General features: G+C 37.6%; 1 protein-coding gene across 8 annotated transcripts in view; it reads right to left on the bottom strand.

Moving 5' to 3' along the window:
- ZMYND11 (zinc finger MYND-type containing 11) overlaps window positions 1-13,228 on the bottom strand; it is a 117,239-nt gene that overhangs the window by 55,234 nt on the left and 48,777 nt on the right. Inside the window, exon 3 of one of the 8 annotated variants that reach the window (XM_025396577.1) lies at window positions 1,341-1,435. The exons of the other annotated variants lie outside the window; for them this stretch is intronic. Within the exon in view, the coding sequence (XP_025252362.1) occupies window positions 1,341-1,405 (65 nt within the window). The 5' untranslated portion in view covers window positions 1,406-1,435. The remainder of the gene's footprint in view (window positions 1-1,340; window positions 1,436-13,228) is intronic. 8 annotated transcript variants of the gene reach the window in all.

The following is a 13,228-nucleotide window of genomic DNA, read 5'->3' as shown; positions in this document are numbered from 1 at the left end:
GAGGGAGAGAGAGAGGGGGAGAGAGAGGGGGAGAGAGAGAGGGAGAGAGAGAGGGAGAAAGAGAGGGAGACAGGGAGAGAGGGAGAGGGGGGGGGGGGGGGGGGGGGGGGAGAGGGAGAGACAGAGAGAGAGAGAGAGAGATAGTTCTGCTACCAATAGTAATTTATTGGGTTGTTCAGATCAATCCTTCCATCGAAAACTAGAAAAACCAAAGAAAAGAATTCATTTAGGAGTATCTGCCAATTCTGGAAAAGGCAAGTGAGAGCTTTTGACAATCACATGGAGACAGGGAGACAAAAACTGTTATTCAGGCACACCAAGAAAGGGAGCCTTGGCAAGAACACACAGACTAGGTTGTGATACTGAAAGACTATGCTTAAAGCAAACCTAGAAAGAGCTTGGTCCGCATACACACTAAAAGGCCAGTTTCAATCATGTCAACTCCTGATTTGATAAAGGTGATTTGAAATTGGTGGTCCACCAGACACCATGATCCTAGAGCCTGTGTCCCTCTAATCTGTATTTCAAGCAGATACATGGCACACAGTTAATAAAAACACTCATATGGGAGTGGAAAGAACATGCAATATGCAAGTACCTACTTGTTTGTAAAGTCCTAGGCTAGAGTGTAATAATCCTTCTTTTCAGTTCTGTCCCACTGTCTAAATACCATGCACAGAACTACTTATCATGGACCTCCAGTGACTATCTAGGAAAAATGCTAACAAGGAGAGGTGAAATATTCTAGTTTTCATAACACTAAAATATGAACCCTTTTCATAATTTCTATTTAAGCAAAACTGTTGAGTCTTAATTTCCCTTATTTCTGAATTAAAAATAATTTACCGTATTTGCTGAATATAGATACACTGTAAAGATTTTATGGGGATTAACCAAAAAAGTCCTTCCTTTCAATTATATTTTTGTTAATAGTAAAGGTATTATACTTTTTCTTTAAAAATTTTTCTCCATTATGATTACCCCAAATGTTACACTGTAAATAATTACTTTTGATTTTGATCTCTATTATTTATTCAGTGACCATATTTAAACTGGTAAAGTAAAACATTTAGTTATTTTAAAGCTAGGTAGAGACCTAGGTACCCCTTCAAATAACAGGCAAAGTTTTCATTTGGGGAGCAAAGAACATTTTTACTATGACATATATAACTACTTATTTTATTAACATTGGTTCCATTTTATAAAAAGGAAATATTTTTAATTTAAAATTTCAATTTCGGTCATTATGAATTATATATTTTACAGCTTGCTTGAATCTTTTTACATTATTAAATTAGACCTATCCCCAAATTTTACCAACTTTTTAAAAACTTACTTACCAGTTTATAACAATGATACAACTAATGAAAATGACATATCTGTGTAATGATGCAAAAATCACCATAGGTTCAAGAATAATGTAGTTGTTTCACATCTGAAATTGAAATATATTGTAAGTTTGATAGTCAATTTCCTTTGTAGTTGGAAAAAAGTAAAAGTAACAGCAGAGTACTGTTTTGGCATACTGTTTATTATATAACAATAACATTTCAATTAAAATTGCCTCTGAAATCTCAACCATGACTTCTCAAGACATAGGACTACACTCTGCCCCCTGACACGAGCTTTGTAACTATTAGAAAATGGTTAGCTTTCTGAAAACCCTAAAGATTTCTTTCTGGTTTTAGTACTACTAGAAATAGCCATGCTTTACCTAGGCAACTGATTTGCTTCATGGACATTACTAAAATGTTGAGGCTTCTCCTTTCCGTTAGCTACTAGAAAACGGAAAGCCAAATCTGCAACCCATCCTCGGCAGGCTGTTGGGCTTTATAGAGGTATAGAAGTCTTTCTTATATCATATTAGCCTTACTTGTGGCTCTATTTCATATACTAAACTTCGTTTTCCTTTTCCTCATCCTGCTCATCCCCTTCTGATATATATAACCTTACTCTATTCTGTATCTTTTTTCTAATTTTCCCCAAAATATATTTGAAACTTCCAATGAAATATACCGTGTATACGTATTGATACACATACATGAATACAATGCGCACGGGGGCACACACATGAACTAAAAGCACTCCACCTTCCACTCTTTCTTCATGACGAAAGGGGGACTGTGCTTCCAGGACTGCTACGTTTACATGTTGCACTGGCAGAACTATTAATAGTTCCCCTTTTACTCTTACCCCAGTTTCAGACATTCTCTTCCCTTTTTCTCTGTTTCCCAGCAGTTGAAAATATGAATTCATCAATGTCTTACAATGAAACAGGATGTTTCAAATTTTTATATTAAAATTGAATTCCAGTATTTGAAATATACTTTTCTTCTTAATATTAATTTACTAGCCCCAAACTAAATCTAACCCTATTTGTACAATGCTTCTTAGTATATTAGTACACAATCTATATAAACACAACTCTAAGACAAAATTTCAATGATTACCAAATTTTATGATGTATAACCTACTAATTTTGTTGATGGATTTTCCTTCAAAATAAGTTAAAAATTATAATATCATGTCTTTTCAGATCATACACATCTTAAAAACCTCCATTTTCATTTTTAACTCAATTATAAAAAATGGTCATAATAAAATTATATACTTTATCCAGTTTGTTGGAGAAAAATAATTAAAAGCTAAATAACTAGGTTTTCTCTTTCAGTTCCATATAAAATTCCTCTTGATAACACTAAATAGAATTCTACTTACAACAATACTTAGCAGAAAAAATTCTCCATAGTATTACCAGAAATGTTTAGAAGCGAACAGCATGTGAATAATGTAATTTCCATGTAACTAAGATATCCTTTGCATTTTGATAATCTGGTACACACAGTCTTCAGTAGAAGAACAGAGAAACAGCCAAAAAGAAACAGTTCACTTAAATTATGATAATTATTGCTCAATGAAATGAATTACCTAAAACAGTGGAGTGGGTCATCAATAGACCGGAATGTGACCGAGATACACATATCGGGGAACAGTACGCCGGTGATGAGCCAATGCGGAGCACTTCATCCTTCTCAGTTACATGCCCCGCCTTCCTGACCCTTCTGTGTCATCTGTTTTCCCCAGCAAACTTCCATGCCTCCCATTTACTTCTTCTTGGTTTAAATTTTTCAATTCAGAAATTACACATATAAGAAATTATTTTAAAATATGTGTAGTGTGAAGAACAAGATAAACACCAGTTAAATCACCTCCTATGTTAGGAAAGAAACCAGAAACCAACTCTGACAAAAGCTCCTAGAATGTGCCCATCCTGGTGGCACTCACCCCCAAAGCTGGTTACCACTGTCCTTAATTTTGTGTTCACCATTTCCCCTTTTGTGTCTTTATACTGTTGGCCCCTATGTATACCTATCCCTTAAAAACATGCTGTTCAGTGTTGTCTGTTTTTGAAGTTTACAGAAATGGAATCATACTGCACGTATTCTTTTGTAATTTGATTACTTTCTTAATATTATGTATTTGAAATTAACCCATATTGATGTGAGGCTATAGTTTATTTTTACTGTAGTATAATAGTCTGTTATAGAAATATACGACTATCCATTCTACTGTCAATGATCACTATTATGGTGGCACTAGCCTGATTTTTTTTCACAACTTGAACATTATTTTTATTTTTTATAGTTAATGTTTTAATTTTAAACACATATTTATCAAGTCTTTGCTCATTATTCATTCTTATATTTCAGAACTTTCACTTGAGATCATTTTTCTCTGCCTGATGTTAGCCAGTGAGAACTTCTCTTCTCTCAGATTGTATTTGTCTACAAAAGTCTTTATTTGAATCTCCTACTTGAAAGGTAAAAAAATCTAGGCTGAGAGTTACTGTCTCTCGACACACATTGAAGCTACTATTTCACAGTCATTTGGATTCCAGTACTGCAGTTCAGAAGTCAATTTGTGAGTCTAACTATCACATCTGTATACATGATGTCTCTTAAAAAATCTACTGACTACACTTAAGATTTACTCTTTCCCTATAGTAAATACTGCAGTTTTTACAATACGGCTAAATGTGGATATCATTTTAAATTTGGTCTGCAATGGGCTTCCTGGATTGAGTATTAGTACCTTTCAATAATTTCAGCAACTTTTTAGCCAGTATCTCTATAAATGTTGATTGTTCCTCATTTCCTCCATTACATCCCTCCAGAACTCTAGATATGCAGGTCTGTGAGTGACCTTGTATCTGGAATATATATAGAGCTCTGTAACACTTCAGTAATACTGAAATAAAGTAACTCCATAAAAAAAATGGGCAAAGGATTTGAATACTATGTAAAAGAATTTATAACTGCTCAACAAGCACATTAAAATATGCTTGTATCAGGGAAATGCAAATTTCAACCACCACGAGATGCTAGTATAAATCAGGGATTGACTCGAACTTCTAAAAACCGACAATACCAGGTGTTGCAGAGAATGTGGAAAATTCGGAATTCTCATAGACTGCAGTTGGAAATGTAAAATAGTCACTTTGGATAATAGTTTTGCCATTTCTAATAAAGTTAAACATACACTTATCACATAGCCTAGCAATTCCACTCCTAGGTAGTTCTCAACACATATGCCTACACCTGTACATGAAAGGATATTGTAGCTTTTGCCATAATTGCCTCCTAATGAAAACACCAACCAGGCATGGTGGCTCACACCTGTAGTCCCAGCACTTTAGGAGGCTGAGATGGGTAGATCGCCCGAGGCCCAGGAGTTCGAGATCAGCCTAGGCAACATGGAGAAACCCCAACTCTACAAAAAAAAAAAAAATTAGCCGGGCATGGTGGCATACACTTGTAGTCCCAGCTACTCAAGAGGCTGAATTGGGAGGACTGCTTGAGCCCAGGAGGTTGAGGCTGTAGTGAGTCAAGATTGTGCCACTGCACTCCATCCTGGTTAACAGGTGAGACCCTATCTCCCTTTTAAAAAACCACCTCAAATATTCCTCCAGTAGATTAACAAATGTTTAAAATTGTGGTATATCCACACAATGAAATACTACTGAGCAAAGAAAACAAATGAACTACCAATATACGTAGCAAACAGATCACAAAACGTGCTGATCAAGAAAAGCTGATCATGGAAAATAATATGTTTCCATTCATATAAAATTCTAAAACAGGCGAAGCTAATCACAGTGACCGTAGGCAAATCAATGATGGAAGGGAGCAGAAGGCAGTACAAAGGAGAACAAAGAACTTTTGGGGTGATAAAAACTTCCTATAATCTTAATTGAGATAGTGGTTACACAGGGCATTAGTTTACAGAGGAAGGAAAGAAAATGACTTCAAGAAAACACAGCTGGTTAACAGCAGAGTTATTAGTCTGGTTTTATTAAAGATTCCAAGCTTTTTGTTAGAATGACTAGCTACAGGAAAAAAAGCCTACGTTCACCTAGCACTCGACAAATACCGTTGCAGACTGTTGAGTGACTGTCACATGCCAGTCACTAAGTTCTAGGTGTTTGGGATACCCCATACCCAAACGAGATCCTTACTCCATACAGAGGTTGCAGGGGCAGAGGGCACACAAATAATGGTACTGCTAATAAATAATTTAACTATATGGAATGCTGTAAGGGCCCCTAAAACATCTCCCAAAAGAGTTTTTGATTTTCAAGTTTAAATCCTAAAGAAAAAGGCAGACTGACTATGGAGTGAAACATAAAAAGGTAAAGTAGATCCTTACCTACCACCTAAAAAGGGAACTACAGACGGATTGCAGACCTATCTGAGAATGATAAAACTATACAATCAGTAAAAGAAAACGTAGGGAATATTCTGTGGCCTTCTTAAGGAGAAGGACTTCTTAAAAGAAAATTTCAAAAGGATAAAACATTAGGCAGAAGAGATTGAATATGATCATTTCAAAATTTGAAATTTCTGCTCAAGAAATAAAACTATGGAAAAAGGTAAATAAACAGATGACAGAATGAGAAAAGATGTTTGCAAAGCATAAAACCTATAAGGGAATTAATATTTAGAATAAAGAACACCTGTAAATCAACAGAAAAAGATAGTAATTTCCCAGTGGAAAACAGGCAGAGAATAACAGGGACTCACAGAAAAGGAAACCCAAAACCTTATAAGAACACCAAGAGCTGCCTAAACTCATGAACAGATAAAGAAATGCGAGTTCAAACATCCAAGTGACAAAATGTGGGCAAATGAACAGCATTAAGCAAATGCAGACATGCAGGAAAATAAAACTCCTTGTGCACAGCACTACCCAGCGTGAAGATGGAGGTGGCCCTTCTCAAGAGCTCAGTCAGATTAGGCACCTATGTGCCTACCCTGAAATCAGGGAGGAATTTCTGCTTCCGGACAGACAGACCAACAAGTTCCTTGTAGTGTCATCTGTGGTACTGAAAAGTAGGGCAAGGCATAGTAATTTATGGTGGAAGGAAACTGAAGACATCCTCAGTGTCCATGGCAAGGAAATAATTCAAAACATGGGGAAAAAAACAAGGAGATATGTAGCACAATGAAAAACTTGAAAACATCCAAGTTATTCTAGACCGTAACACTGGCAGCATGATGGTCAGAAGGCAGGCAATACTACAGGGCTGCAGTAGGAGCTAAACGATATCATGGATGCAAAATGGAGTCCAGTACCTCACATTTAATACTTTACACTTTACCCCCTCTAAGCTCTCGCCTCATTCTTTTTTTGTATAACTGGAATATGTAGTGCTGCTATAAGAATTTAACAGATGACACATGGAGGCATCGTGAAAGCAGAGTGGAAAAGCATGGCCTGCAAAGTCACACAGATCCAGGTACAGACACCTGTTCTGCAACTGACCAGTTGCGTAACTTTGGACAAGTCACTTACCCTCACTGCATCTCGATTTGCTTATCTGTGAAGTAAAATTAGTAAAGTCAACCCCATGCTGTTGTTTTGAGGGTAAATAAGACAATGTAAGTCATATAACAAATATTCATTCATCTTGTTTCTCCTCCTTCCCAGCTCATATTACAGTGTGGTCTCACCAGATGAAACACTGTGCGTTGTGCAACCACTACAAATAATAACTTATGGTGGCCAAGCAATGACATGGAAAAAGGTTGAATGCTGCTGAGACAACAACCACAAATAGGAAAATGAAAGGGGAAAAGAAAATCAAAATGAGTATCTGATTTGAATTCTGATAGAGAAATTATAGAGGGTTATTTTTCTGTTTTCTGTTTTCCAAGTATCTTGTAATATGTTTATGTTACTTTTAGAAATAAAACAAAATAATTCATGGCAAACAAATATTTCAAAATTGCATGGAACAAAGAGCAATACACTTCAAAACCTAAAATAGCATTGTTATGGCTCCTTCATCAATGGAGTCATTTTAATATTTCAGAACACATTCTGAAGCACTAGGTTCTTCCTAATTCTAACATGTAACCTGGGATAAATAATTTACCCTGATAGCCTCACATTCCCTACCTATAAGGTGGGGCTAACTTAAACTTCACAGTTGTTGTGAGGATGAAATGAGACAACGCGTTAGTTCCATGTAGATGATCATGTTTTGAAAACTTCAAAGTTTGCGAAGACATAAATACAAATCCATTAAAATACCAGAAGGAAACATTTAATGGTTAAGAGCTTGGACTCCAATATCAGAGAGACCTGTATTAAAATTTTAGTTCTGCCACTGACTTTGGGCCATCCATTTTACCTTCCTAAGCTTTATCTTTTCAGCAAAATGAGACTCATGACAACATACCTCACAGAGTTGTTGTGAAAATTAAATAATTATATAAAGTCAGTGCTTTTCACAAAATGACTAATGTTATCAATTATTATAACCCTCCTTCAAACCACTTCTACAGTTTACACAGCTGAATATTATTACTAAAGTCCCAATTACTGTGCCTCACACTAAGCTACAAAGAGAGAAAATATATATACTCTACCCTCAAGGTGCTCACCATCGAAAGGATGCAGAATGCTCTTCAAAGATCCTAAGAGACTAATAAATAATAAAATCAAATAGTGTATATATATTACTTTTAGATATATATGTGTATAGATACACATCTATGTGTATATATACATATATATGTACACACACACAATATAATATATAATATATATGTATGCATGTATGTGTGTGTGTGTATATATGTGTGTGTGTATATATATTACTAAGGAAACAAAGAGAAAGGAAAATGGGTCTGAATAAGGAATGTCTCAAAAATCTCAAAGGAGATTTGAGTTGGATCCTAAAAGAATGGGTATGATTTTGTCCACTGATGAAGGAAAAACACAAAATGAAGAATCCATAAAGTACTCAGGCAATTGAGAACAGTCTCATTAGATGGAACACTGAGTAGGGAGACGCTGGGTATGAAAAAAAGAAAGAAAAGTCAGGGTCTCACTGTAAAGAGCTTTGTACAAATGCCTTGCTCAGGTATTTGGACTTTATCAATAATGAGGAAATCAAAACAGAATTTTAAGACCACAATCAGACCTAAAATTTAGAAAAATAACTGATAGAATTAGGCTGACTTAAAGGTGTCAGGAGATAACACCGGAAGGAGGAGCCTGGGAAGGGCGTCCCAGGCGGAGCATGGGAAACACAGATCTGAAGGCCTGCGAGAGCCCAGCCAGTGCATAAGGAGAGTGGGGAGTTGCAGGAGGGTGTGCAGAAGAGGGAGGCCAAGACAGCAACACCTTTGCACAGGAATGTGGACTTCACGGGCAGCAGAAAAACGTTTGCAACAGTGGACCTATTGGTCCATTATCCTGATGATGTTTTTGAAAAGCATCTCTAACACCAACGATGGGGAGAAACAGAGACTAGCAAAGCTGGGGACTGGAAAAACAGGCAAGGAAGTCATAAGGATGAAAACCCAGGCCAGAACAGAGAAGAACAGATAGACTCGAGTCAATCCAGCCGCGGTAGAAAAAAATGACTGTTTTACTTTTACCATTTCTACATTCAAAAAATATTTGCTATTCCCCTCTCGCTACAGGATAAAAATTTCAATGCCAGCATTAAAGATCCTGCTGGTCTAACTCTTTCTGCCTTTTTATCCACTTTTCTTTAAGCCCTACAGTCCCCCTCTGCTTGATCCAGATAGTCTATGCTCTGACTCGCCTCTCTACCTTGTCGAATCCCATCCAACTATCAAGACCTAACTATTTCTGTACCCTTCACGATGCATCCCAAGCATTCTCACTGTGACTGTCCCCTCAAATAAGGCGTATAGTGCTGTAAACTGATAGACTCCAATCTGTGCTACTGACCCCCTCCTATCATTTTGTACTACTGTCTTATACTTTTATGTGCCTTGTAGGTCTCCTTCATAGACACACAAAGAAATGTAAAATACATGAAAACAGCTAGACAACAACCCAAGGCGAGGTGAATGTCCTAAGAATTTGGCATCCTGAAAAAAACTCACTGTGGACTATACTTCTTCAGAATCAGTTACTTCTTCTGTAAGGCCATTATTGTATAAAGTACAATAAAATAACAACAGTATACCTGCCAATCTGGTTTCATAATAAGATATGTAAGAAACACTAAATCAATACAGATGGAAATGAGAATACAACGAGCAATTCTGTGGAGAATCCTTGGGATTACATGAACAGTATAATACGAATCAATCGTTTTTTAAATGAACTTATTTCCAAAGAAGTAACTTAGGCAATGGCTATTCTCTTCCTCTCCAATAATTCCAGTGAAGGAACAGAAATTGACAGTGAGACATAGCAAAATTTAACTTAAGAAATAATGTGTACCTAGTTGAAACTTCAAACGCAACCTACATACGAAGAGGACTTACAGTTCGGGTTTATGTATATCTGTAGCGACAGGAAGAACTCCAGGAGAACTCAGAAATTTCAATGCCAAATATGTCACAAGAGGTCAGAGGTCACATTTTCTAACTGGGGTTTGACCCTAAAGTAAGCAATACAAGTAATTAATTGATGCCCTAATCTGAAATATTCACTTGAATGGGACTAGTCTACCAATCCAATGTTAGTTTAATCATTCTAGTCACAGTGTAATCACCGCTAGAAACACAAAATTAAAGTTGCCCAAGACAGGAAGGAAACATATAGGTCAAATACTTCAATTGCTTTTTCTAGGAGTCCATAATAAACAAGCCAAACTCCCTCAATCACACAGTCTAGCCAACAATGCCAGTAAAGACTAGTATAAAATCTGTACTTATTTCAAAAGTATGTCTTTAAACTGTCTTACTTAAAGTTCTTATAAACCTCTAGAGCCAAGTCATAATAGTCCAAATCAGATGTGAGTAATTTGTTTGGATTAAGGAAGAAAAGGAAGTGATATATGTAACTTGTTTTTAATGGATATTAAAATAGACATGGCATCTAGAGAAATAACATGACAATGAGTTATGAATCATACTGGGAAATTTTTTGAGACAGGGTCTCACTCTGTTGCCCAGGCTGGAGCACAGTGGCACAATCATGGCTCACTGTAACCTCAACCTTCCAGGCTCAAGCCATCCTCCCTCCTCAGCCTCCCGAGTAGCTGGGACTACAGGCGTACACCACCACACCCGGCTAATTTTGTATTTTTTTGTAGAGATGGGGTCTCACTACACTACCCAGGTTGGTCTTGAAGCTCCTGAGCTCAAGGGATCCATCCGCCTCAACCTCCCAAAGTAGTGGGATTACAAGCGTGAACCACAGCACATGGCCTCATATTGGGAAAGTCAGTAATTAAAAGTTTAAATGTCACTTATGTTACTGATTTTGTTGTTACATGGTTCTTCATCCTTTACTTCTTGATGTATAATGTGTAAAATGAGGGCTAACATCTTAGGCATAAAAATATTTTATAAATATTTAATATTACTGTTAAATAACTTTCAAAAGTTTATTATGATACCTATTCAAATTACACAAAACTGATTAACTCACATGTGCTAGCTATAATTCAGCATTTACAGACATTTAAACTGAAAAGAGAAGCTACTATTGCCTATGCTTATCTTCACACATAACCCTCAACTTACTACTGCATTTTCTTCTTTATGATAAAATGACTAATTTGTTTCCATTTTATAATGCTTAAACATCACAAATATCCTCCAGTTTCTAAAAATGTAAAATGTTTTCGCTGACAGGCCAAAATTTATTTGTGCTTATTTAGCTCCCAAATGAGGTCATCTATAGAATTTCATATTATCATTAAGTCAAATTTGTAAATATAGCTTTAAATCAGAGGGACAGTTTCATTGTTAATCAAAAATCAGACTTAACCACATTTACATATTTTGATTTCAGACTGACCCTTTTAATATTTTCCACACCAAAATGTTGGAGCTTGTTAAAGAAGTTTATCTTGGGTATGGTTTTTAAATATCTGAAATATTCAAAACATCTTAGCAGTGATTATCTAACTTACAGTACCTTCCCTACTACCTTCTTGGATACAAGACTAGCAGGTTTGTTTTGTTTTGTTTTGTTTTGTTTTTGTTTTGAGACAGGGTCTCACTCTGTCTCCCAGGCTGGAGTGCAGTGGCACAATCACAGCTCACTGCAGCCTTGATCTCCTGCGCTCAAGCGATCCTCCCTCAGCCTCTCAAGAAGCTGAGACTACAGGCACGCATCACCACGCTTGGCTAATTTTTTAATTTTTTGTAGAGATAGGGTCTCACTATGTTGCTCAGGCTGGTCTCAAACTCCTACTCTCAAGCGATCCCCCAACCTCAGCCTCCCAAAATGCTGGCATTTCAGGCATGAGCCACTGCACCTAGCTGACACCAGCAGTTTTTTTAAAAGGAAAATTAAAAGAATGTGGGGAAGAAAAGACTCAGAACTCTCCTTCTTGGGGAGATATCGTGACAACTAATGGGTGACTACTGTTAGGAACTCCAAAGTTAAATACCATCACAATTAGATGGAATAAACATTTAGAACAGGTAAGTTTTCCTATTTTGTTACAGAGATAAGAAAATTATTAGTCCCTAACAATTTAATTAATTATGAGGATCTGAGACTTAAATCCTTCAAATGGCCACAAATTCAACTCGTGGGATTTCTTTTTTTTTTTTTCCCCGAGACGGAATCTTGCTCGGTCGCCCAGGCTGGAGTGCAGTGGCGTGATCTCAGCTCACCACAACCTCCGCCTCCCAGGTTCAAGCGATTCTCCTGCCTCAGCCTCCCAAGTAGCTGGGACTACAGGCATGAGCCACAATGCCTGGCTAATTTTTGTATTTTCAGTAGAGACAGGGTTTCACTATGTTGGCCAGGCTGGTCTCAAACTCCTGACCTCGTGATCTGCCTGCCACGGTCTCCCTAAATGCTGGGATTACAGGCCTTAGCCATGGCGCCTGGCCAGAATTTCTTCTTTAAACTGCAACCCAAGTCTTGCTATGTTAAGAATCCTGGCCGGGCGCGGTGGCTCACGCCTGTCATCCCAGAACTTTGGGAGGCCGAGGCAGGCGGATCACAATGTCAGGAGATTGAGACCATCCTTGCTAACACAGTGAAACCCCGTATCTACTAAAAATACCAAAAAATTAGCCAGGCATGGTGGTGGGCGCCTGTAGTCCCAGCTACTGGGGAGGCTGAGGCAGGAGAATGGCAGGAACCCGGGAGGTGGAGCTTGCAGTGAGCCGAGATCGCTCCACTGCACTCCAGTCTGGGCGACAGAGCGAGACTCCGTCTCAAAAAAAAAAAAGGATGGTGTGTTTGAATATGATGCTGCCATTTATTCTGATGTGTCCAGTGCAGTATACAAACACGGAGAACACGCCTTTGATTTCCCTTTGTCAGAAGGAATTATTTATTGCTTTTGAACTTCAGAAAATATCCTGTGCCTTTAAAAACTTTTTTTTTTCTTTTTGAGACCGAGTTTCACTCTTGTTAACCAGGCTGGAGTGCAATGGCACAATTTTGGCTCACTGCAACCTCTGCCTCCCGGGTTCAAGTGATTCTCCTGCCTCAGCCTCCCCAGTAGCTGGGAATACATGTGCCCGCCACCACGCCCAGCTAATTTTTTGTATTTTTAATAGAGACAGGGTTTCACTATGTTGGCAAGGCTGGTCTCGAACCCCTGACCTCAGGCAATCCATCCACCTCAGCCTCCCAAAGTGCTGATACTACAGGCATGAGCCACTGCCCGGCACCCCCCCTTTTTTTTTTTTTTTTAAAGAAAAATCACAAGATTGTTGTGAGATGGGATGATGATGATGGTAACATAGTTTTTTGTGGTTTTGTT

This window comes from Theropithecus gelada, chromosome 9 (genome assembly GCF_003255815.1).
Source record: "Theropithecus gelada isolate Dixy chromosome 9, Tgel_1.0, whole genome shotgun sequence".
Classification (NCBI taxonomy): Eukaryota; Metazoa; Chordata; class Mammalia; order Primates; family Cercopithecidae; genus Theropithecus; species Theropithecus gelada.
The sequence above is the reverse complement of the archived record's forward strand: the minus strand, read 5'-3'. Positions and strand labels throughout refer to the sequence as shown.